General features: G+C 33.7%; 3 protein-coding genes across 5 annotated transcripts in view; 1 reads left to right on the top strand and 2 right to left on the bottom strand.

The window, feature by feature from the left end:
• LOC140432339 (uncharacterized) overlaps nucleotides 1–1974 on the bottom strand; it is a 34624-nt gene extending 32650 nt beyond the window's left edge. For both annotated transcript variants that reach the window (XR_011949798.1, XM_072520173.1), the window contains exon 1: nucleotides 1818–1974. The gene's annotated coding sequence lies outside the window, so the exon portion shown is untranslated. The remainder of the gene's footprint in view (nucleotides 1–1817) is intronic.
• Nucleotides 1975–2040: 66 nt separating this feature from the next.
• Sil1 (Sil1 nucleotide exchange factor) lies at nucleotides 2041–4554 on the top strand. Its single transcript, XM_072531038.1, has 2 exons — nucleotides 2041–2394; nucleotides 3393–4554. Exons 1-2 carry the CDS (start codon nucleotides 2274–2276, stop codon nucleotides 4520–4522), a joined length of 1251 nt encoding a protein of 416 aa, XP_072387139.1. The 5' UTR covers nucleotides 2041–2273; the 3' UTR covers nucleotides 4523–4554.
• A 5477-nt stretch (nucleotides 4555–10031) lies between these two features.
• Nucleotides 10032–27226, bottom strand: part of LOC140432340 (uncharacterized) — a 49647-nt gene continuing 32452 nt past the window's right edge. For both annotated transcript variants that reach the window (XM_072520174.1, XM_072520175.1), the window contains 5 exons: nucleotides 23628–23710; nucleotides 18405–19496; nucleotides 15339–15688; nucleotides 10489–10611; nucleotides 10032–10252 (listed from right to left, as the gene is read on the bottom strand). In XM_072520174.1, the coding sequence (XP_072376275.1) occupies nucleotides 10190–10252; nucleotides 10489–10611; nucleotides 15339–15688; nucleotides 18405–19496; nucleotides 23628–23710 (1711 nt within the window). In that variant the 3' untranslated portion in view covers nucleotides 10032–10189. The remainder of the gene's footprint in view (nucleotides 10253–10488; nucleotides 10612–15338; nucleotides 15689–18404; nucleotides 19497–23627; nucleotides 23711–27226) is intronic.

Consider the following 27226-nt stretch of genomic DNA (forward strand, 5'->3'; position numbering starts at 1 on the left):
ATTTGATGTTTACATTGTGGTTTGAGTGATAATTTAAATATCTGTTGGGGTGTGTTGGTTTTCTGTAAACTTTGGTTGCATATCCTGTGTCCTCTTTTGTGATTAACACATCCAGAAAAGTAAGTGAGTTGTTGTTTTCTTTTTCCATGGTGAATCTGATTGATTTATCTTTATTGTTGATGTCCATCAGAAATTTATCAATGCTTCTAGTCAGTGAAGCCAAATGTAGAACACATCATCTACATGTTTCCACTGTATTATCTTGTTTGTGTAAAATGTTTTTTGTTTTATATGTGGTGAATATATTTTGAAAAAACAAAAATCTATTTCTGACTTTGTGAAATGAACTTATCTGACCCATTTTGGCATCTATTTGAAAGATTAGGATAAATCTTGAGCTTCACACTTGGTATGTACAACATGCCTTGAACATTTTTAGCAATGATTAATGGGAAAGATTTGAAATACTGATGATTTGGAGGGAACTAAAAAACCACTACAATTGTTATTTTTGTATTTCACATATCAATCAAGGCATCAATTATTGAAACAGTGAACAAAAATGTAGATATTCCAGCCTATATTTAGCAAGGGCACCTGTATTAAATTTTGAAAAAGTACCTATTGCAATATTCAATAGTCTACCTGCACTCCCGAAAAAGGACCAAAAAAGACAACAATGTCTGATGAAGTAGAGTATTTACAGTCAGATAACAATAGTGATTTTTAAGTAGATCCAGGATGTATCCAATGTATCCATTAATGAGAACCAAATGACTTTTTAGAAAACTGAACCTAGCAATGGATTATGTATGTATAACACACATAATCCACTTGGATTGTGTTATTAGTATTGTAATCAGTTGACAACCTTTAGCTAGAAAAAAAGAGTCTTAAGAAAAAGCACTCATTTTCATTTAAAAGTAGAAAAAAAAAACTAGAATTTTTTGGTTGTTAACTTGTGTCCATCTTTATAGTTCATTTGAATAAATTTAAAATTTTTCTGTTAATTAATATTAAGACTATTGCCCCCATTTGAATATAGGTAAAGTTTGTTTAGCAGAAAATGGTTGACTCCAATTAGTGCAATAGTAAATATTATTAAATTTATCTGACTTGGCCCATTGTTAAGACCTTGTAGCTCAGGTAAACCATTGTTACCTGAAACCGAGCCTTTTATACTATTATTGGTTAACCCAGGATGTTTATATTCGGTACTAATTGAAGTCAACCATTTACTGCTAAACAAACTTTACCTACTCTAAAAGTTGAGTCCCTTCATATTACTTTTTTAGTGATTGTAAGGATGGAAGAATGCTATGACTTGCTATTCCATTTATTTCTATGTTTAGATATTCCTAATAGTTTATATATTAAAAGTTGATACTTCCAATATATGTAATTCACAAAACAAAAGCTATTGTACATATTTAAGCTACAATGGTTCCAAACAAAAGAAAATGTGTTAAAATGTTTTGTGTATGAGTCACTGGTAATAAAATCTAAATTGTTATTTAATTTTAAACTAATATTATGCTGGCATTAAGTTGCATGGCAATTCGTCATTAACAGACTATTATGTCATTATTAATTTGTTGACATATACTAGTTTAAACAACTTTAACTGTTTATAAATAAAGTTAAGGAAAAAAATCAATATATTTAAAATTAAAAATTCAATTTTATACATGAAGTCTTGAGGACATCCTTCAGGCATTACCTATTTATATTCATTATTTCCTTCAATATTTATTTACTTTTGTTAGACGCCCTATTTATAAACAAAAGCCTAAGTGAATTCGTGAAGGATTACTTACCTCACGTCTATAATTTGTTAAATTGATAGTAATAGTATGTATTCACATGGTTATAATATACATCATCTTTGGTTTTGGTAATTAATTAATATTTCTTGGAAATGTTTGCAAAAATATCTTTCTATAGTGACATTGTTGCATCTGACAGTTGCTGTCAAATCTTCTGTCTCTGAACAAAACATATCGAATGGAAACATATGAATCATATCGAATCATCATGGTACATATCGAATGGTTTCTTTTTAGTTAGTATTTGGATTTGAATAATAAATAAGGAGGAATAATTTCGATTTTCAAGAAACACAGTAAAATATTTACTTATGTATAATAAGAGTTACTTAACTATACAAGTAAAGTAATCAAGAATGGTATTTGTCCACGTCAACTTAAATTAAATAAATTTATAGCAAATGTCACTAAAGTCCAAGTCCAACTCTAACTTGATTTTTTTGAAAGATGAAATACGATCGCTGTATTTTCATTGTTTTTCTAATATTGTTTGAAGTTACTTGCAATAAGAAAGATAACAATGGCGATGAATTTATTGCTACGGAAGAATGGCAAACCATAAAAGAAGGTAAAATAGTCTACATATTTTTGTATTAGCGGTTTTCTGAGATAACCTCAAAAAGTATTTTCAAAGAAAATCAAAACATCTGTGTCTAAAAAACCTGTAAGATTTTTAGTGAAATTAATAGAAATAAGAAACAACATTCGAGAATTAAGGACAATTCTTTTAAGGGTAACAGGTCACAGAATAAATAACAATCGTTTTTTATTCTGTGACCAGGTACCCCTGAAAAAATTTTTTTTCGTTTTTTTTTTTATTTAATTTTATTATTCTACATAGTTTTCTTAATAGAATGGTATACTACACTTAATAAACAGAAAAGTCTTTATTAGCAAAAAAATAAAAGTGCCATACAAACTAAATGTTTGCTCTTCACCTAAAAGCTATTGATGTCATGAGAATAAGTGACTGAAAAAAGCAACAAATACTACAAAAATGTGTTAGTAGCAACAACAAAGATGTAGGAAAAAAGCTTGAGTTTACAAAAAAATTTAGGAAGAATAAGAGGCTGGAGGGTTCTAAATCAGACTGTTTTAGTTTGTGAGCTCTCCTGAACACATTTTTTAACTTTAGGAACTTGTAAATAAAAAAACTGTTAGATTATGACTTTATTTTTTTACAATATCCTGCATACATAAACAACATTCTATATTTTGAACCAGAATTAGACTGAAAAAATATGTTGATTGTAAATCACAAATAAAAATGTTCTTAAAAATGTGAAAATTTTTTTTAATCAAAGTAATGAATTAATGAAGTTGTGTAATTCATGGTGGTTAAAATTGTGTATTTTTAAGTCAACATTTTAAAATAATGATGACATGAATTTTGTCAACTATTATTGTTATTGATAATGCATCATATTATTTAAACAAAATCTGTAATGGAATTCATAGCAGCTGTTCTTTATTTCTGTATCTCAGAAACAAAATTAAATTTGCTAATTTTTATTTAAGCTTTTATATTTAAGAAATTTGACACTACAGGTGTTTTTAATATTGTAGGCCAGAAAGTACCAAGTGGTTTACATTATCGTATCAATGTCCAAACAGGTCTTAAAGAAGCAAAACTAATTGGAAAAGATGATGACCATGAAAATAAAAAGACCAGTGTTCTGGAAGTGCCTTCTGAAAAACCACAGGATCACCCAACTATTGATGAGCTAAAAGAAGTGATGAAGAAAATTAAAAATGATGATGTAAAGCCTGGTGGGAAATTAAAATCTGATTTTCGAACATACGAACAACTGAAAGAGGAATTAGGATCCTTAAATTTAACTTCCAAGGTAGATGCTGAGATTCTAAAAGATCTTTTTAAGCAGCACCAAAAAGAAATTACGAAAGAAAAGATAAATGTTAGAGCAGTACTTAATATTCTGGAAGATTTTGATTACTTGGGCCATCAGTTTGATACTGGATTAGAGTTTGTTCGCCAAAATGGTTTTAGGGATGTTATTTACAAAAATTTAAATTCTACTAACGAGCAGATCAAACAGAATACATTAAAGTTATTTGGATATCTGGTTCAGAACAATGCAAGAGTACAAATCCATGCGCTAGAAACAGGCAGTATTCCAATTCTCTTGAGGTTTTTAAGCTCTGATCAATCAGAGCTTATTAAAAGCAATGCTGTGTTTGCCTTGAGTTGTCTTGTAAGAAGATTCCCTTTGGCGCAGAAGAGATTTTTAGAAAATGGTGGAGTATTTGTGATTTTACAAATCTTTAAGAAAGATTCTATAAAATTACAACTAAAAGTAGTTACTGTAATGACAGATTTGTTCCTTGAAAAGAGACAATCACTAGATAGTTCAAACAGTTTAGTGTTAAACCAATACAGTAACATTGATTTAGAGAATGAATTGTTAAATCAAGACTGGTGCCTCAATTTAAACACTCTACTAGTTAATATAGTCAGTAGTTACCATAACGATCATGATTCAGTTGAAAAATGTTTAATAGCTATGGAATTAGTGAGTGGCAAATGTAAAAAGTTCAACAGAAATATTTTGGCTAAATTAATAGATACCTATCAACAATTACATCAAACAGAAGGAAGTGAAGATGAGTATTTCAAATATTTGATGACTTTATGTTCAAATATTTTAAAAAATCTGAGAGATAAGTCTGAACTGTAATTTATATTTTATAATAAAAATGTGTAACACTACTTTTATTTAAATATTATATAGAGAAAAGAGTAAAATCATCACATACGTTAGCCTAAGATAACAAAGAGCTACCAGGTGTGCAGATGATGGAAAAGGTAAGTGATCAACTGTTGGTGCTATTTTTTCCATTATGTGAAAAATTAATGATAGTGCGACGAGGTAAAACTCACAACAAATGCTTCCATTTTAATTTTTAGTGTCCTCATTTGTTTTGGCAGAGGAGAAAACACTTTTCCTCCAGCATTAACTAAATGATCTTTAGCTGCAATTATTTTTGTTCTGAAAATACAAATAACTATTTTGTTTATAAATAACTAGCTGGTAACTCGAATGTGTGAAAGTAACTCCTTTGCACAAGTTAGAATAGGAGAGAAAACATCAATAAATCAACACAATATTTATGAGGATTACGAGATATGACGAACTTGAAGAGAATATTTTGACAGACATGCCCCTTCCGGTTATACCGGAAGCGAAAATTGTAGACAGAATTTGTAAAAAGTACCATAGGTCAAAACTTGGAGGTAATTTGTAGTTTTCACTTAGCTTCTTTTGAGTGTAGCCGGAGTTATGGATGGTTTGGGCCTGAGGGAATTCTGTTGATAATAAATGTTCATTGTACTTAAGGTATTTCCTAGATTTCCTTCTACTTTTTCAAATCTTCTGAAAATCCTTTTGTTGAGGGCATTTTGCAAAATTATGGGCGTAAAGGAAGTGCTTAGTAAAGTAGAAACGATATGAATTGGGAAAGAACAATTTTTGGGGTCCGGTCAGTAATTCTACGGCGAACATAGAAATAAAGATAAATCTTTGTAATTCTGTTATTATTGATTACTCCTGGTATTAGTCCACATGGATATTGGCGTGGCTTATTACTTTTTAACGTATCTTATTGGGTAATACTGAAATGTAATTGGTCAAATTTTTCGGAAGTGCATACACTGAAACCAAATCTGGCTTTGCCGTTATCTGGCAAAAATTGCTTCTCATGTTTCAAACGACACAATAACAGTGTCGTCGTGATAAACTTATAATTATTTTATTTTTATAGTAAAATTGTAGTCTCATTTTTTAGTTCTCAAATTAATAAGCACATTACATTTCATTTGCACTATGTATGTATATACTTTTAATCATCAATTTCAAATTTCAATAAAAGTTAAGGAATTTTTCGGGTCCAGTCCCGAATAATTCAGAAATATAAACATTATTTGTAATTGATCACTAACGGTATTGTCCACATTGCAGCTGTGGCTTATTACTTTCTACGTATCTTATCGGGCACTACTGAAGTATAATTAGTCAAATTCTTCGGAAGTTATTACGCTCAAACTTTATCGTTATCTGGTCAAAAATGCCTTCTCAGGTTTCTCATACTAAACGATATATTCAGTATCGTCGTGTACGACAGCAAGTTCACGTATATTTTTAATATTTTTGTGCAAACAGTAGTATTGTGTTTTAGTTCAGTTTGAGTTAAGACAGTAGAAATAAGTTGTAAATACATTAAAGATGGCTTTTTGGCGACCATTTGAATGTGATACCAATGAGAATACTAGCGACAATCCAACGGACGATTTAGGTATGTAAATTCTTATTTAAAACAAGTTTAATAAATAGTTGTATATGCTCGGTCATAATATTCACCCTTAATCTACTTTTTTTAACAATTAAAAGTAAAAATATTTCTTTTAGATCCAACACCAATGAATTGGGAATTTGTAAATAAGGACTTACATATTCAAGCGCAAAGGATTATTCTAAATATATATTCCTGTTTAAGAGGCGAAAATAGTACACTTTCGGAAAATAATATTGTGTTAAGGATATGTGAACTTACCAAACTTGTGCGTACGACAGTTTTACGTGTTATTGCAGCTATGGATGTAAGTGATCATTCTGTTAAACGTCAAAGAGTTGGACAAAACCTTAAAAAGATTGAGAAGGCCACTAAAGACGTTATTTGGCGCTATGTCTACGAATTTTATCAGAACAACAAAGTTCCAACGTTGGAAATGCTTAAGGACAAGTTGAAAATATATTCCGATTATGCATATAAATCCCTTGATACATTGAGGCGTGTTTTAATAGAATGCGGATTTAGTTATAAAAAATTAGACAAGAGAATGGTAATTATGGAATCTACAAGGATTGTGATACAGAGGCAACATTATTTACGTAAAATAAAGGAATATCGAGATGACAATAGAGACATTGTGTATCTTGATGAAACGTGGTTTGACACCCATGATGTAGTTCAATATGGCTGGATGGATGATAGCAAATGGGCTGATGTAAAAAAGGAATTGCGGAAAATGAATCAATCTCCCCAATTAAGTGACGTTGTTGTCCAAAATATAAGAACAGTGATCGAAGAACTTAACAAAACTGACATTTGGAAAAATTGTGTAGCTCATGTTCAAGTAAAAGAAAAAGAATATCCTACTTTACCACCAATTGAACCGGTAGATATAAACACAAACGACGACTCAAGTTCTGGACACACGGATAGTGATAGTGTTTAATTGTGTGAATATTTCCACAAAGACTTCCACAACTTGTCAAAAATATGTTCTGTGTACCGTAGTAAATGTGATCTCTCCATTAATCTATAACCTAAGAGACAATTCGACTGGAAGACGAATTGGCCGATTTCATGTAAATATCTTTCCAAAATAAGCTCTTTAAACCGATGAAACTTACAGATCATATTCATATTATTTTTTACCAAAAAAGGGATCAACTTTGTTTTGAGCGTAACTTGCTTACATTTGATGCTAGAAACTTTTTTAAAAATCAAAAATAAAGATTTCTTTAAACAATTTAAAAAAAAAGTAAAAAAACATTTTTTTGATTATTTCACGTTGAATTATTCGATATGGAATTTGACGAATAGGTAAGAATCTATTTTTCATTAGCTATAACTCTGCTTCTGCTGAGTATACAGACTTCATACATATACCATTGTTTTCACTTTTTTATAAACTGTATTTTTTCCATAAAATACTTACCTTTTGAGTTATTTGCGAGAAACCGTCCAAAAACGTGGTGTTTTTGATGAAAAATGAATATATTCACTCGCAAATAACTCGAAAAGTATTGATTTAGTAAAAACCTCTATAGAACAAAAGTTGCCTAGAATTAGTCAGTTTATCCACTTCCGGACTTATTTTGGATGTATATCTTTTCACCCCCGAGAAGGGGCGGTACCCACCCCCAGGGCTAAAATACATATCGGCACAATATCACTTTTTTTCTTTGACACGTTAGCTATATGTGTATGCCAAATTTCATGTCAATCCCAGTGGTTGTTTAAAATTTAGAGGTTTTTACAATATTTTACCGTTAGTGAATGGACTATGTGTATTAACTTTTAATCATCTTTGGTGTGTGAAGTTCATAAAGAAATGTGAATAATTAACAATATTATTACTGTTTAACAAAATATTAGACCTTAATTTAAAAATAAAAGTTTATTATTTAATTTCTATTTCGCCGCCTATGTTTTACAGAAGGCGCCGACACTTGAGTGTCGAATTTTGTTTTTATACTTGTCCAACTGACATCGTAGAAACTATACCAGACATTGCAGGTTGGTCATTTGTATATACATATATTAAAGAGCATTGGTGCTAATACTATCTACCATTTTGTACTGTAGCACAACAAAAAAACGCCTGTTCTGTAACGGCAAATGAACGAATCTCATTAGGTGGTAATCAGTGTAGTATCAATCGTGATTGATTCGCTTGTTTTGAGTCAATCACTTCAAAGTATTGAACGACCGAATTCCGCTAGTTCATAACGATCTGATCGTGCTGTGACAAAAATCCATTGATCGTCCGCCGACCAAAACAAAATCCCACAGCCAATACCCTCATTACTTTCGGTACTCGATCGTTCCTCACTTTCGACGAAGACAGATCGGCTGAATGCGTTCGTTTGAATGATTGAAAAATTAAAATACTAAATATTGAATTAAGAATTGTGTGCAAGGTAAGAACTTAGCTACAGACCAGGAGTATTGGAATTGAAAAATATTCCATCGGGTCCCAGCGATTGCTTTGGTTTGTGTTGTTAATAGTTAGTAGGTAGTTAAATCATAAAATATCTATTTGCACGCCTTTTAAACAAAGCTAAACCAAACGTTTAAATGACAATAAATATTTATATTTGGATACAACACATATTTCTTTATAAATTCATAATTATTTTTGAGTTACACTAAAGAACCTAAAAACATAATCAATTCTAGGTTCTCGATTAATTTCTTAAGAATCTGTACGAACTTAAATGTTAAAATATATTTAGGTGATAAAAATAAACGTGATATTCCAATAATTTACGAACGAACGATTGACACAACAATATTGGTAATTCCTAAATGTGCTGTAAATTTTATGAGGCAGTACCTTATGACTTAGTCGGTCAGATAGCTAAGCGGCCGAATCACATTCACTACACTGTGAAATGATCTAGTGGTTGATGGTTCAGGCCATTGCCAGAAAAACAAAAAGCTAACGTAGTTGACTTGGTCTCGTCTTCAGAGCGAAGTGACGTTGTTCGCGTCAAAGCTTGGCTTCTCCTCCAACGGCTAAAACTATGAAGCGCTCTAGTCAGTTGCGCGTATGTTTGAATATAGATACAAAATGAATATATTATTATTATGACAAATGAGTTTGAAATAAACATAGATGCGAAACGGAACAGTAGTAGTTTAAAATTATAAATGAATCTGCTGCTTGGACTAGAATACGCTGGTATTGGATCGACCTATGGATGAGCAGTACGTGAATACGGCAAGAGACAAAGCCTTGCGTCTCGGTGTTACTCATCCATAGATCCCTACCGGAAGAGCAAGTACGCTTAAAAATCTGGAATATAGAGAAATCTTATGACTAACCATATCGTAAGCTGCTGTAAAATAAACGAAAGCGGACTACTGTTTCCTCTCAAATCTCTCGTCGATATTTCTATTGGTGCAAGGATTTGACGGTACATTACTTGTCTGTAAATTCTCCTTGTTGTGAAATGAAGTGTTGATCGATATTTTTATCTACTCTGGACATAATATATGTCCAGTCTCTCACATATTTTAAACATATGACGGAGATGTGTGTGTAGTACTAGGATTTTCTCGTTATTTCTCGGTTTGAAAAGAATTTTAATATTTTGCAGGTTTTACAGCACATATTCTATAGTTCCAAAAACCTATTTTTAGTTTTTTCAATACATATATCATCTACACTTGCAGCTTTCACATTTTTTAAACATATTCTTGCCATCATGGAGCTCTTTCATAATGAATGGTGTTTGCCTCCTTATTTTTCTTGGTCCTCACCTTTAGCAATATTTGGATGGCGACTTGTTTTGATGTTTTGTTACTATCTGGCATATATGCCTTAATGGTAATCGATATTGTTCGTTAATTTACCTGGATTCTCTCAACTAGACAGTTATTAAAATAAAACAAATGTACTTTTTAACATTTTATTATCTTAGTTTTGATTTATATATCTAAAATAAATATCATTATAGGTTTGTACATTTTGTTCGATAATATCAATTTGTGAAACATTTAATACTATAAATTGTGAAATCTTATTTAGTATATTATTATCTACACAATTTCAACTATTTTGTACCCTTGGTTAACAACTCCTTAACTTTTTCATAAGATTTTTCAATAACAGCTACCTAGAAAATAAGTACATAAACTTAGAAAATTCTAAAATTTATTGTTTTCTATGGAAACACTCATTTACTGGCCAATATATGTATTCATATTGATAAAGCATATGATATGTATACAAAATTTTGCATATTCTTTGTGTTAATTTAGATCATTTGGAAATGTTCGAACTATGTTTTAAAAAAAGAATGCTTGTACAACACACCTTGAGAACTGGCATAAATTAAAGAAATACGCTTACCTCGGAATCGTACGTTCCCATTTTAAATAACACACGATCTCTTGTCTTTTTATTAGTTGCTTCAACTTTTACACAACTGTTAATCAATCGCTGTGACCACAACCTCCATTTTTCAGCCTCTTGCTGAAAAGGAATATTATTAATTAAAATATATTAATTAAAAAATTCCTTTATAAAAGGTATATTAATATATAAAAAAACCCTATCGGGCTACATCACAGAACGTTTTCGGAATAACTATTCCATCATCAGTGTTACCTGGATTTAAATCATGCAAATGGAAAAATTGGAGTTTGGCCTTTCCAAGAAAGAAGTGTTGTTACTTAGGTCGTTATATGAACGAGAAAAAGATCGAATCTCCATTCGAGGGTGGTATAAAAGGTGATGATTTTTTTATGCGATTTAAAAGAATATTTAATCTGTCAGGAAACGCCACAAATAATGGAAGTAGCAAGAAAAAGGGAGCGTAGATTCATTCATTATCAGTGATTACTTTACTCTGCTAAAAAAAAGTCATAGGTGTTTCTCCAACAGCTATCTACAATATAGATGAAACTAGTTTTTGTTTAGAACCGAGCAGAATAAAAGTTGTTGGCTCAAGAGGAACAGCTGCGTGGGTCTAGGAACGAAAATATCACTGTGTTGCTAGGTGCAAGCGCGGCGGGCGAAAACTACGATCCATACTGTATTTAGAGGAAAGAATATGTGGGACTCATGACTCGCAAAAAAGGATGAGAAATACGCTGGGATAACATATTCGACCACAAAAAATCGCTGGATGGAAGCGGAAACGTTTCAAAATAACAATTTTTTAAGAAACAACCCAGGACCGACCTGTATTTTTATCAACGATGGCCTTGGTTCTCATGTTGACATCTCACTTGTTCAAATAGCAAGAAAAGAAAACATACACATTTTTAAACTCCCCGCCCCCCACACATCAGCCACATCTTTCAACCGATGAACCTCAGTGTGTTCCAGCCTTTAAAAAGAAAATGAGAGGGTAAACTTATTAAGTGGCAACGAAAGAATTATGGATATAAACTTCAAAAATCCGCTTTTGCTGTTATAATATCCAAAATTTGAGAAAATATAAATTCAGTTATTATTAAACATGGATTTCCAATGGCTGGAATTCTTCCATTTTGCGACGCCCTAATACTCATTGAAAGTTATGAACCACAAGCTATAAAGGTTGGTACTTTTCAAGCACGTCAGGCAGATGTAGCTGCATCCACTTATAATGCGGCAGATCAACCACAAACACCGTAGTACCCACAACAATCACAATCGCAAACGAAGTCAGTTTGTCTGAAGATGGAGCCTCAAAATCTTTATATCAGAAAACATCGGCAGAAAACGTTTGAAGAGTTCCTTCTGGAGCAAATAATCTGCACTGGTGCAGAAGTGATCACTTTAGAAGACTCTGTTGCTAAGCTGGAACAAATCTAAAACCAGCGGCTTGAAAAACCTATCAAAATAAAAAAGATTTCAAAAAAAAATATCCTCATTAGCTGAAGATAATAGTAGCGAAGATGACGGGTCAGAAAAAGAGAATATTCGAAGCAAAAATAAAAATAAGCAGAACAAGTTGACGACAAAGAGATCTTTATTTCAAGAAGACAGAAGTGATGAGGGCAGTATTGAAGATAAACATCAAGCAATATAAATTTCAAGCAATTCTACCATATGTAGATGAGGTTATAGAAATGAATTAAGCAATTAAGTTCTTTAATCAAATGCAGCTCCAATTGACAAAAATAAACGTCGGCGAATGGATTGTGGTTAAATTCAATCAGAAAAAACAGGTTACAATGTATGTAGGTCAGCTACAGAAAAAGAACCATGCATAGAGGCATATTTTTCCGCGAATTAGTAAGACATGATCTAACTCTTGAAAGTGAAGCTCGAGGTTTGAAAATAAATATCAAGAAGACAAAATCAATGATTATAAGTAGAAATGATTACCCCAACGCAAAGATATATGTCTCTGGAGAAGAAATCGAACAAGTCAGGCAATTCAAATACTTGGGATGTTTGCTGAATGAGGGTTGGGACCCCGAGAATGAAATAAAGAGCAGAGTTGAACAAGCCAGAAATGCTTTTTTGAGGCTTCGTAAGTTTCTGACTGATCGCAAATTGGACTTCAACCTCCGATACAAGATGCTTAAGTGTTACGTGTGGCCTGTTCTCCTGTACGGAATGGAAGCATGAACGTTAAAGGCCAGTTCCATTAACAAACTTGAAGTGTTCGAAATGTGGTGCCTGCGTCGAATGCTCAGAATATCATGGACGGACAGGGTCAGAAATGAGGAAGTACTCAGAAGAGCGGGCTTACAGGATAGGGAACTTTTTAATTATGTAAAAAGTAAGAAGACTGCATACTTGGGGCACATTATACGAGGAGAACGATACACTTTTCAGCAACTGATACTCGAAGGGAAAATAGAGGGTAGGAGAGGTCTCGGACGTAAAAAAATGTCATGGCTGCGCAATATTCGACAATGGACAGGAATCCACAGCTATGAAATGCTTCGCAATGCTGCTAAAAACAGAATTATTTAATCCAGAATATTTAACATCTCACCTGACAAGACGATGTACGGTGGACGCCTACGCAGAAATGCAGGGCACCTTAAGAAGAAGAAGTAAGACATCTACATTTCATCAGCATGTTAGAAAGTAAAAGCGTAATCAGTGAAGATAAGATTTTTATGCACTTATCCTCTCCTGCAGTAGATAAAAGAGGAAAAATAGTATTTAACGTTGCATTTTATACATATAATGTGGGTTAAGTAATGTATTTCCTATTACAAATAATTTTTTTTGTAGCATATATCAAGGCTAATTATTTACTATTACCCCGGCAAATTTGCTTAGACTCTGATAATAAAAATGTGCCTCAGGTTATACTTACACCACAGTGGGATGAGTGTAACCCATGGACCGCAAAAATAAAAAAAATTGGAAAGTGTGATTCGGTCGTGTAGCAGTTAGTCAATGTCTCTACAGTAATCTTGCCAAAAATAAGTCAGATTTAGAGCCGTATTTTTAGGTCAATGCATTTCAAACAGGAACTACTGAAATTCACGGTTCCACTTACCCCGGTATACCTTACCACAGTTAACTCTGAAATAAGTGAAAACCAGATTGGTTTGGAAAAGGTATAGGTATTACACAAATTTTTACTTAAAAAATTTCCTTTATAAAAGGTATATTAATAAAAAAAAACCCTATCGGACTACATCACAGAACGTTTTCGGCGTAACTAATCCATCATCAGTGCTATCTGGATTTATATGTACGAGGCCACTAAATATGTGGGTAAAAACCCTTTAAATGTAATTAGATTAACTTTGAATTACATCTTTGATATTTAAAAAGTATGATGTTTAAATTATAAAAGGAATTGACCACATGCAACGCAAGATTCCCCTGGGGTTGCTAATTCTTAGACGAAGTGTCTGTGAGGACTCCTATTCTCTTCGTTGATAGAAACTCCTAGTTTGTATAAAAACAATGATGCAATCGTGATATTGGAAACCTATATTACTGAGTGGAAAATAAGAAAAGATACAAGAAAGGATTGCATATTATCTTCAATTTTTTGCTATATATTGAACATATATAGCAAAAAAATAATGAAACTAGTTCTAGATGATCGGAAAGGAGTCATTTAAGTATGTGGAGTCAAAGTACCCTGTCTTCACTTTCAGAGAAACTAAAAGGAAGCAGTGAGGAACATAAACTACGAATTAATAAAAATAAGACGAAAGTCATGATTATCTAGATGAACAGAATATAAATTCGGAAGCATTGCTGAATATGAAATAATCGACGGATTTGTATATGTAAATAGTTCGACAGAGAAATTAGACGACGTATACAGATGCGAAGAAACGTTCAAACTAGCCAAAATATGGAAAAGGGCACAAAACAAACAAAAAGAACTAAGATAAATTTAGTGTGAAAAATTGTTTTCCCAATGTGTGCAATATGGAGAGACTAGTGGTCCAAGCAAAACCAGAAGGAAGAAGGCGATCACCAACCAGATGAACTGATAGTTAAAAAATTAATACACACAAACTTTCGAGTTTCTTGACTTCTGCTTCTCAACTTACTGACATCTGTTATCACAGATCATCCCTTGCGTTTGTATTCCGCTTTCTCCGATTATGACTGTTAAAAGGAAGTTAACAAGTGCTTTTGGCTAATGATTTCTCTGTCCCAATCGATTTTTAACTTCACTTTTTTCTTTAATACTTCCATATATCCTTACTCTCTTGTCGATCTTCATTAATGTCATTATGACCTAATTATCTTTTTTGGAATTCCAGAAGCTCTTGTGCTTGGTAGAGATATCCCCTTATTACCAAGTTGTAAGCTTGTTGAGTCAATAAACGGCATAATTTTATCACAAAAATTTGGTCAATGGCGGATGTTGGCTCTCTTTTGGCGGTCTCTTTTGAATCCTTAATATTCACCAACTTGAGCATTCATGTATTTATCTAATATATTTCTTGCAATACTGGCGAGTACAGTATAAGTTACATCTAGGAAAGTAATTTCCCTATAATTCTTACTCTGTTCTGCTATTTTTATCGTTCTTCATCAGTTATAAATGTGGAGGTCTTGTCGCCTGAACCAAACAACACAACTGGTCAATATAATAAAGAGACGCAAGCTGGAATACTTCGATCACATTATGAGACACCCTGAAAAATATGAATAGAAGAATATAATGGCTGCAAATATGCGAATATGGTAACATGATATCCAAAGATCGATAACGATCGTGGAACTTGATGAAGAAGATAAAACTTAGTTATATATACTTTACAAATACTTACCTTACTATTATGTTGAAATTTTTCGATAGTTCTCTTAAAATTACGTTCTTTATTTACACAAAGTATTTTATACTCCTCAAACTGATTCTGCAAATCTTGATATTCTTTAATTATTTCCTCCCTATCTTGTTCATATTCTTTGATCTTTTTGGTACATTCTCCTAAAATAGTTGCTAAATCTTCTCTGAACTTCATTTCTTGAGTTTTCAGTTTGTCGACTTTTTCTTTGCATAAATCTTTACTAGAAGCATACACCTGTTTGTACTTATTCTCTATTTCTTTCATTTTCGTAAAATATTCGTCTTGTATTTCTTCGCGTAGTTTGACTTCCATTGCTATCATATCTGCTTCTAGAACGATAAAAAAGTAAACATTTTGATGCTATATTTAATATATTTATATTGCGCGTTATCCAATCATCGAAAATAACTATTTAGAGGGAGAGAGAGAGAGAAACATCAGAACCATTAGCATTCTTAAAAAATCAGAATGCTGTAGTATAGAAAAGATAGAAATTTAAACAGTGACAGGTAAGCATGTTCTATCCCCTATTCAACATATATATTCAGAGAAAATATTGTAAAAAAACGGTTGAAAAAATTTATGACAGGCATAAACGTTACTCTTGTAACCATCAATACGCTATTGACGGTCTATGCAAGTCTAAATTTTCCCAACATTTTTAACTCATTTCTCAATATCTTGCTCGCGTATTTTAAAAAGCTCATTAATTTTCAGTTGTGATTCCGAATGTTCTTAAACGCCATTATTATCCACCTTTTAATTTGTGCTTTTTAAAATAATTTGCTTTTTTTAGTCACATTACTATTTTGGTCAAGCTCTGAATTGATTCTGCTTTAGTTTTATTAGTGGTGGTAGCAATATTGATCTCAAACTGAAGAAACTCCACAAACCTAAACCAACAACATACGATCTGAATCAACTCAGAGACAACGACATCAATTGAAAAGTACAAGAATATCTGAAAACCAAGATATTTCTATCAAAAACAACTACGGGTTTCTTGGATACGCAAAGTTACCAATGAAGAGGTTCTCCAAAGAATGAAGAAAGATCGCGAAATAAGTGCATCGAATAATGCGCGAAGAATAACGATTTAACAGGCGGCATCTAACTCAGTAAGCATAGTTCCAATCTCTTTTATCTGAATTAATATTTAAATGGGAATAAGCCACAATTAAAGGTTAAAATACATTTATTGACGTTTCAATTTCCACTTCGGAAAATAATTAAATTAACCTTTAATTGTGGCTTATTCCCATTTAAATATTAATTAATTTAAAATGCCACAAGAAAATAGCTTCAGAACAATATCTCTTTTATCTGTTATCAGAACTATGTCATCCAAAAAGCGCAAGTGGGGAGAGCATTTCGCTATCGACATTGAACGCCGTCGGCGTTCCACTTTAACTGTTTGAAAGCATATTCCAGGACCACCTTAAAGAGTTTCGAATATAACGTGTCTCCTTGTTTGATTCGTCGCTTGATTTTATACATTTTGTATCTTTGTATAATCTTACGGTTATGGTTGATTATTGTAATATTTCCGATCAGTTTGGAGTACCGATAATCTACACGACTTTCCTCCAACGTTTTCGTTTTCTATTGTATCAAAGGCTTTGCGAAAATTTATAACTTTTTTTTTCGTCTTTATAGAGGGGGTCTGGAATCTTCAAAAGACATCTCAGTCTAGGACGTCGCCTGACCTTAGTGCAGGATTCGTTCTTCGTACTCCCAGCGATAGTTCCCGACGTACTTTAAAATGCTACCTGCTAAACCAGACCCTCCTCTGTCATCCAACGATCCGGAAGCAGAATGGCCGCTGTAAGGCTGGGCTCACTTCCAAAGCACTACCTTCATTTATTCTCCATTCATCACATTCACACTCCATTCATCAGCAAGGAGGCTCCCTGTCTTGTTCCAGGTAGCGCGTAGAAGACCCTCATCGCTCCTAGTACGGTATCACTCCCAGACGGGCATTTCCTCCTTCCTCACAGTCTGACTCACGCATTCTACTATTCACCGCCAAAAATGTAACGAAACACATCCAGTGATGGTCCACAAGGCTGCCGCAGACACAGTCCTGTAGGCGGATGCCACTCGCAACAGACTTCTTCTGTCCACTCGTGTCATGAGCCTGCTATAGGCCGTTATCTCTACCGCCCCGCTCCAGACTGGTGCCGCGTAAAGGACGATCGACTGTACAACACCGTGTAAGACACTCCTCCTTTCGGATTTGGGTCCTCCAATGTTGGGCATCACCCTCCTTAACGCAGTCGCACTATTCGCTGCCTTCCGGGCCACCTCCCGCACGTGATCCCCCCATTTTACCTCAAGCTTCTTGTCCATAGGCATTTCGTAAGGAGGATACGCATGGAACTTCTTCATGAACCACATCGCCACCCTGCCAGCCCGACACCACACGAGGCGGAAGCTCACCGTGAGTGACAAGAGGTTGCGTCCGCTCCCGCAACCCAGTCAAAGTTGTAAACAAAACGCCAAAAAAAAAAAACAATTACACATCACGGCCTATAAATTCCGAATACAATAATATACTCGGTTCGCTATTCCCAGTCCGAACTGTCTAGTGAATTTAGTAATTATTTTTTTGCGAAGTTAGTTACTTTTTGACAGACTAAAAGTGGCTGGAAATTACTATACAACCAAGCACACGTACTCATAGCCAATATTAATAGTAAACAAACTAAATAGTAAATAAAAGAGAACTTTGCGAATTACCGACAATAAATATTTATTTATCTGCACCATATAATAAATATTTATGTTAAATTATAACAACTAAAATATATTTTTTAAATATATACTACCCAAAATTTGATGTGTTTAGTATACACTTCCACTATTTAGAATAATTCTTCTTTTTTTAAACAAAGTAGTATGCAATAGTAGGATACTTTAGCTATTAATACTGAGAAGTAGGAATTATTGTGTTGTAGGTTTCCGACAATGAATCTGTCAAAATATGCCCGAGCTAAGCGAATGAAGTTTACCATTATATTTTAGAAATAAATAATTTTAACAAACCTTTAATTTTTTGTAAATTTTCTTCTCCAATATCCTGTATGTCAACATCAAATTCTTTTTTCTTATCTTTAACAGATAGATCCCTCTCAATTATTTCTTGGTAGTTTTTACATTTTCTACATTCTTCATTGGTTATTTTATTTATTTCAAGTTCTTTATTAGTTTTAATATTGTCTAATTCTTCCCTGAGGCTTGAGATAGTTTGTTGTAAATTTTGTATAATATCTTCCTTGTTTTTTAGTTCATTTATAGTCCTTTCAAGATTTTGATCATCCATTTTATTCTTTAGCTCTTGTTTAGAAGTTTTAGCCGCTTCTTTTAGGTTCTTTATCGTTTCTTCCTTCTCTTTCAGTTGTTTCAAAGTACTTTCTAAGTCAATTTCAAGCTCTTCTATATCTTTTGTAGCATCCTCCAATTTTAGTTCATATTCTTTTAATTTAGATTGATAGGTACAACTTTCACCTTCTGTTATTGTTTTAAGATTAGTTAATTCTTCTATTGTTTCTTGTAATGAAGTAATTTTACTTTGTGCTTCGTGAAGAGCCTTAATTGATTGTAGGTATTGGTCCTTCAACGACGTGTCCTCTTCTTTGCAACGAGATTTCAGTTTAGCATTTTCGTCTACAAGTGCTTCATTAAACGTCTTTAAACTTTTCAACTCAGCTGAAGATACTTCAATTTCGTGCGTTAATTTTTTAATTTCATTCTCCAAGTTGTTTCTTTCTTTCTCGTTTAATAGCTTTAATTGATCCAGTTCTGTTTTCAATTCTTGTTCTTTGTTACATTCTTGATGATTTAATAACTTTTCTATTTCGGTAGATTTTATTTTGAGTTGCTCTTCGAGATATGCAATTTGGTCATAACTAGCCTTAAGATCTTCAGTCATTTTATCCAATTTTGGTATGCTGTATTTGTTTGACAGATTATTTATATCGTTCTTATTTTGGAAAATCTTTCCTTCCATTTTTGCTAGATTTTCTTTATTGATGGAGTGTAGGTTACGAATTTGTTGATCCTTGTCTTCTATTATTTTTCTATAGTTCTGTATTTCATATTGTAATATAATCAAGCTCTTGGTGTGGTCTTCATTATCTGAAAAGTTAAGAAATGTTAGTGTGATATAATGAATATAATATAAGTTTTAAAAAATTAAATTTATTTTATAATTATACACAATAATTAGTAGCGATTTTGACATATATTTACATTTTAAAACAGAGGAGGAACTCTGTCATTGCCGGTCCCAAGCTCGGATCTGAAAGAAGGTGGGTGAATGACTAGCGTAAGGATCTTGGTGATAGTATCCAAGCCAAGTGGATACTGTCAATAAATACCAAGTAATGCTAAAGTCTACAATTGTAGACCACACTAGCAAATACGGCCCATGAAGAAATAGGTGAAGACGAATGTCCAGCGCCTTAATTCTGGATCACATTGGCTAAGGAAGTAAACCCCAACGAAAAAATCCTGGTAGGGGTTGAGACTTAGGGCCTGTGTCTGCACTCCAATGCGCATCGCCCCACCTCGAAATCCTTGTCATTGGCCAATTGACCTGAAAATCCCTAAAATCGCTACATACACGGGTATAAAAATAGGCAATTTTCAGGTCAGGGAAGTCAGTCCTTCGTGGGCTATCCTAGAGTCACCTACACTCTGGGAGCCCTCCTGCTGGGGCTCTGCTCCTCTCTTCACCTTTAAGACTCTACGGCTGATCTTTTCACAACTACAACTGGTGTTTTTATTTTTTTATGAACACCTGGCTACACCAACATCTCAAAAGTCCAGAGTTAAAATGGACTTAGCAGTGGATACTTCACCTGCGACAGTTGAAACCCTCTGCAGAGCGTACAAGGAAATAAAGGCCGTTGGACCACTTTCTCTTTCGAAACGACACATGTAAAAAAGCACTGCAAAAAATTATAAAATCCAGCCTCGGAATAGGGACGGGAAAAAAACGAAGACGACGTGGCAAACGAACAAAGACTTTGAATATAAATGGAATGTTCAAGGGTGGAGAACCAAATCAGATGAAGTGATAGCAGAAGTTAAACAAATTAAATCAGATATCACATTTCTTACCCAAACAAAGAAAAAAGGCTAAGGCAGAGAAGACATGGGAAGATTTATACATATTTATAGTGGATCAGTGAAAAACAAAAGAGCGCAACCGGGAGTAATAATATTGATAAAAAAGGCAAAAGAAAACCTGAAACACCGAGAGATAATAACTATTAAAGTATATATTACGTGGAAAGGACGAGATCTCGATATCAATGGAATATGTCCGCCATCAGAAAGTGCATTAAAAATAGATACAAATTTATTCTATGAAACCCATTAAGACATCAAAACTTCAAAATATAAATAGTCGCAAAGATATTGTGCTGTTGGGGGATTTTAATGCTTGGGTAAGGAAAAAACAAAACAGAAAGGTCGTAGGAAAATACGGGAAAACAAATCAAAATGGGAAACCGTTAATCGAATTCTGCCAACAACCCTTTAAAAATCTTTCGATACTGCCAACATAAAAACATACAAATATACCTGGATCCAGCCATCGAGAAACACTAGGGCAATTATAGATTATGTTTTTACCAAAACAAGAAACACACATACATGTAGAAGACTTAAGAGTATTAAGAGGACTTGAGTGCGGAAAATGCTATTTGCTGAGCAAAATCCTACTACCCACAGTATCGACCGCGATCACTACACCTAAATTACAACCAACCAGCACAATCGAAACCACTGGACACAAATGCACCTAAATTCAATATTGATGAATTGCAAAACGATTCAATATCATTTTTATATAAGTTGCGGCTTAGTAAAAAATTAACAAATCTGATCTACTCCTCAGCTCAGAAAGACACAACCTATCAAGACATCATAAATAAAATCAATTAAGCAGCTTATGAAACGCTCGGCACGATCCCAAGGAACAAAAACCATACTCCATTGTGGTGTGTGTTTTTTATGGGAAGGAGGTGGTAAATCTTTTAAAGACCGTACCAGGCATTGTATTGTCGTTAAGGATGACCTGGCGTGTTTTCGATTCAGTGGGAAGGGTCCATCCGCACGCATTCCCAAGAGGAATCGGGCTCACAGATACACCCATGGCTCTCTGCCTACGAACTTAAGTCCGCCCCCTCATCCGGACTACTCATGCTGTAGGTCCTCTCCAGACCGGTGTATGACATGAATAGCCCGTCTTATCTTTTTCCCTCTCATTTTCTCTTTCTTATCTTTGCTGCAGATTTCTCTCTAATATTTCCTTCTCTCTGACAATTCGAATTACTGCTTACAGTATTGCCTCGTATTCAGTATTTCCTCTCATGGCTACCTGCCTTATGGTATTGTCACTTACTCTGCCTATCTTCCTGTGTACTTCGTTTCTGTACGCATCAAACCTTCTGCACTCGAATACACAGTTCTCGGCCGTGTCAGTATGTACAGTTCCTGTCCGCAACCCTCCCTATCCTTTCTAGGTGAGCCCTGAAGGAGCCGTACCCTGTTAGGAACTGGGTGAAAAAGCAATTAGTGTCTCTGTCACCGCACTTCATTCAGTCTGCGATATTTGGAATTAATACCCTCGTCCAGGCCGCTCTATGATCATTTGTCCATTCTTCCTGCCACTCCGGTATGCAACTATTCCTAGCTACTATTTTCTCTTGTTCATCCTTCCCGTAGGTTTTCGACCTTCCCTTCACCGTCAGATGCAAGGGCAACACACCCGCGATCACTTGTATGGCCACCGTTGATATTTTTCTGTATGTACGTGCTAACCTTGGCAGTGCTTTTCTTGAGATTTTCTCTGGCATTTTCCTATATTTATTGATGTTAGGCACTTGTTGCCATACCGGTGCCGCATAGAATAAAGTAGAGTGGATCACTTCTATTAGAATTCTACTTTTGGTAGTCCCTGGTCCTCCACGTTGGGCATAATCCTTGTCAGCACCGAAGTCCTCGCCTCTGCCTTTCTAACGACGTAATTAACGTGTTCAGTGGTGCTCGCGCATTAGTTCTCATAGATTTACCCCTCGCAATGTTGATGCATTTATCTGTGAAGTAGTTCCTGACCAAGAAATAAAGATATTTCGCGTGAGTATGTGAAGATTATGGGAGATATGTATTAGAATTATAGAGTAACAAGTAGCATTAGAAGCCTTTCTCTCTATTCGGATTGCCGAATATAGGCCTCTCCTAATTTTCGCCATTCATCTCTGTTGTTTGTAAGACGTTTCCACATTGGTCCTGCAGTCCTTTTAATGTCGTCGCTCCAGCGCCTTTGTGGTCTTCCTAGTGGTCTTTTGGCTTCATATGGCCGCCAATTCCCGATTGCTTTATTCCATCGGCCATCCTTAAGACGATCGTTATGTCCAGCCCATTTCCATTTCAGTTTAGCTGCCTGTTCGACAGCATCTTTTACTTTTGTTCTATTACGAATGTCTTCATTGGTTTTATGGTCTTTGAGTGAGATATCCAGCATCTGTCTTTCCATAGCTCTCTGAGTTTTTCTGATCTTCTCCATGTTTATTTTAGTGAATGTCCAGGTTTGAGCTCCATATGTAATTACAGGTAGGATACAGGAATTAAACATTTTGGTTGGCAGTCTTTCGAGGTATATTTTTATTTTTAAGTACGTATGAGTCTTCCGAATGCTGCTCATCCCATTTTTTCACGTCTGCTTATTTCGGTAGTCTGATTTTCTTTGCTTACCTTGATATTTTGACCCAGATATGTATATTCATGTACGTGTTCTATCTCTGTCCCTTGGATGTTTATCATAGGTTTGTCATCTTTGTTTGACACTAGTTTAGTTTTGCTGAAATTCGTTTTCAGTCCTTTTTTTAGGGATTCTGTGTGTAGCTCCACAATCATCTTATTCAGTTCATTCCACGTGTCGGCTATTAGTACATCATCTGCATATCTAAGATGGTTCAAGTATCATCCGTTAATAGGGATTCCCTTATTTTCCCAGTTTATTGACTTATAGATATCTTCTAGGACAGCTGTAAATAATTTTGGAGACATTGTGTCTCCTTGTCCAGCGCTCGGTTAATTTTTACTGGTCTTGTTTCGATTTCATTACCCAACGTCAGTATTATGTTGGGTAATAAATTTCATGTGAAAGTAGAATTGCACCATGAGTCAATGCTTAGTACTTAGTGTATTTGTACTCATTAGTGTTAAATCAGATAACAGAAAAAAAAAATACATTACCACACTGCTGGAAATCCTTTTTAAATACGTCTGCTTTTAATTGTCTATATTCCAGTAACTCTTTAATATCTTTATCATGATTCCTAAAAATTAATAACAGTCAAAATTTTATATATAAAAAACCAGTCTTACACAAATCCGAAACAAAAGAAAAATCAATCCAATAACTTGTTACAGTGCTGGAAATTTTCATACTTTTAAATTTACACGTAATATTATTTAAATAAAACTGAGCGATTATACGAAATCAAATTTACAATAATTAATGTATAGACAAGCAATAAAACGTGAGTCTAAAGGAATTGAAAAACAAATGTTAAAAAAGCTTATTACTATAACTTGTGTGAGGTTAGGCCGGTAGGTAGGGTTCTTTTCTAAGTAGCTAAGGAAGAATAAAACACACATTTACTGAACGGAACTCCAGTTTATTCTAATTCTTTAATTCTGTTCTTTAATCGAATGTAGAAGCTCATAATTGCAATTACACACGAGTTGCAACAGCACTCGTGCCTCAGAATTAGAACACTTCACATTTACAAAATAATTACATAACTACTTGATATTACAGAATAGGTTGTTTAACTATTTCTTTCCAAATTTTTCTGTCTTGTGTGATGTTCGTCCAGATGACAACGTTTACCTTCTTAATATCCTCTTCTACTTCATCTCACCATGTGTTATTTGGTGTTCCTCTTCTCTTTTTGCTTCCAATTTTGCTGGATAAAATCTGTTTACTGAGATTCAGATTATATAAACTAGCTATCGAATTCGTTGAGTTTTATCTACCCCAGTTATACTACTTTCTTGGTATAGTTCTTTTAACCCTTGATTTGTTCTGCTTTCTCAATTACTTTTAACTTTTTTTGTACCAAATAATTTTTCTTAACACTTTTCTTTTCCATATTTCTAAAGCTTTTATATCAGCTTGTCTTAGGATCCAAACTTCGCTGCCAAACATTAGTCTAATTACTCACTTATAAATTCGTACTTCAAGATTTCTTGATGTGAACTTGCTTTTGGATAGCTTTGTGGGAGTATGTATAAATATTATTATTCGCTATTAATCGTGGATGTCCTTTTGATGCTGATAACTTTCTGCTTGTAGCTCTCTTTTAGTGCAAATATTTGGTTATTTCTCTGTTCTTTCTGAATTCACACTGATACTCTCCTATTATTTCATCCATTTTGTCATTCAATCTATTTTTATGGTAATCCCCAGTATTTTATATGATATATAAGGAGTTATAATTTTCGCAGTTCATGGAATCTCATTTTTTAAATATCGGTCATAGTGGCCTCTGACCATTCATTCTTTTGGCATATTTTCTTGCATCCATATGTTTTTCACTAATTCATATATTTTTTCTGTTAATATTTCTCCTCCCTATTTAAATAACTCAGTAGATATATCATCACTTCCAGGGCTTTTATTTAGCTTTAACCCGCGATTTTTCTTCGATCTCTCTTAAATCCGGTAAATTTCCTTGAATCTCATTATCTAATTCTGTTTCTTCTATGTTGTAGTCATCCTTGTGTGATACACTGTCGTGATATAATAATTGCTGGAAGTGTTCTTTTTATCTTTCTAATATGTCAGTTTCATTACGTAGAAGCTTCTCTGTTATATTAAGAGGATGATCTTCAATGCAATTAAAATCTATTAATTGATTTTCCGAAATCATCTTAGTATTGATTAACTCTTTGGAAAAGTTTTTATTGCTGGAGTTAATTTCAAATTGTTTTGCTAGTAAATCTACTGTCGTTATTAGATGTTACTATCAGTTTATTTTTGCATAGAAATGGAATCTGTTTATAGGTATTGCTTCCAGATATTTTTCTAACTTTTTCCCATACGGTGCTTTAGAATACCATACGGTATTAATAGAAGGCATAAATTCTTGCCAAGATTTTTTTCTGTTCTTTTTAGTTATATATCTAGCTTGAGCCCGTAATTTCTTATATACCATGGTATTTTCAGGTGTTTTGTGACGTTTTAATTTGTTAAAGGATTTTTTATATATTTTTATAATGTCAGTATATATGTCAAAATTGATTAGTGATATAAACGAATTTAGAAGTTCATCTATATGATGATTTTCGGTGACTTCTTTTAAGGTATGGCAGTTCTGTTGGATACACTTTTTCAATAAATACCAATCGGCTTTCTTTAGATTCCATTTTGTAATTGGAGTTGCATTAATATCTTCCTAATTATTATTGAAAGAGACTTTAATAGGATAATGATCACTTCCATATAAAAACGGGATTACATCCCATGAAAATTTTTGTAAGAGTACAGGATCACATAATGACAAGTCCATAGCTGATGGGGTACCTGTATGAATACTATATCGTGTTAATTATCCATCATTCAGCAAGTTTAGGTTTTTTAAGGTAATTATGTTTCTAAAATTTTACCTTTGGAATTTATTCTGAGAGATCCCCAGATTGAATTGTGACTATTAAAATCACCAAAAAGTATTCTGGGAGTGGGAATCTGATCTAATACATCTGAAATATCTGCTTTTGTGATTGGTAAGTCATATTACAGATACAGTCAACTCCCGTTTATCCGGGAGCGGATCATCCGAGACTCTGTAGAGCTTTTCTAATACTAATGAAAACCTATTATTTTATAAACTAGATCTGTAATATCATTATCTCTTATCGTCAATCGTCATCTGGTAACTCGCTTGTGTTAGTTCTCAGATCGTTCAGTTGATCATTTTTGTGAGTTAGTGTTTTATTTTAAACATTCATATTTACCCTGTAAACATGTTGTTTATTCTCACTTCTGTTCTAGTATTTTCTCCGAGCCGCTATAAAAAACCAGTCTGAGTTCTCGTTCATTCGAGGCAATTCAGGTCAACATCCATGGGCTTCGAGAGATTCCATGCTAACGGCTGTTTTGGTATATATAGCGGGACTTTCATTGTGTGGGGCAGTCTGAAGATAATATCGCGTCGAGTTTTTAAAATGTAACGCGCGTATTGTAATAAATGTAAATAAATTATATAATTAATAGTGTGTAATAAATTAATTATATTGTTCAAATAGACTTTAAATAAACCAAGTGTTAGAACATTTTTATAATAAATAAAGTTAATAAATTAGACTAATAAAGTCAGTACACTACAATGCATTTTGTATTGTGTTACCATGTCCGAGAAAAGAACAAAAGTTGTGTTGACGATTAATCACAAGTTAGAACTCACAACTAAAATTGAAAACGGTGCTTCCCGTAAACTTATGTGCCTTCAGTACTGTATCGATGAGTCGACAGTGCGAGACATTTTAAACCAACAGGACAGACTTCTTTCATTTGCATTAATGTCAGAAAGCTCTTTTGCCATGAAGAAATGAAAAACAATGAGAACCTCGTACCACATAGAATTAGAGACGGCGTTGGTAGAATGGATAGCCCAAGTTCGTAACATGGGTACACCCATATCAGGTTTAATAATTGCTGTAAAAACAAAACAGTTTTTTGACGTGTTGTGCTTAGAATGGGATTTTGATGCATTATTTGGTTGGTTGACTCGATTAAAGCAACGCCACGGCATAAAGAAGATAGGACTTCGAAGAGAGAAGCTCAGAGG

This window comes from Diabrotica undecimpunctata, chromosome 1 (genome assembly GCF_040954645.1).
Source record: "Diabrotica undecimpunctata isolate CICGRU chromosome 1, icDiaUnde3, whole genome shotgun sequence".
Lineage (NCBI taxonomy): Eukaryota > Metazoa > Arthropoda > Insecta > Coleoptera > Chrysomelidae > Diabrotica > Diabrotica undecimpunctata.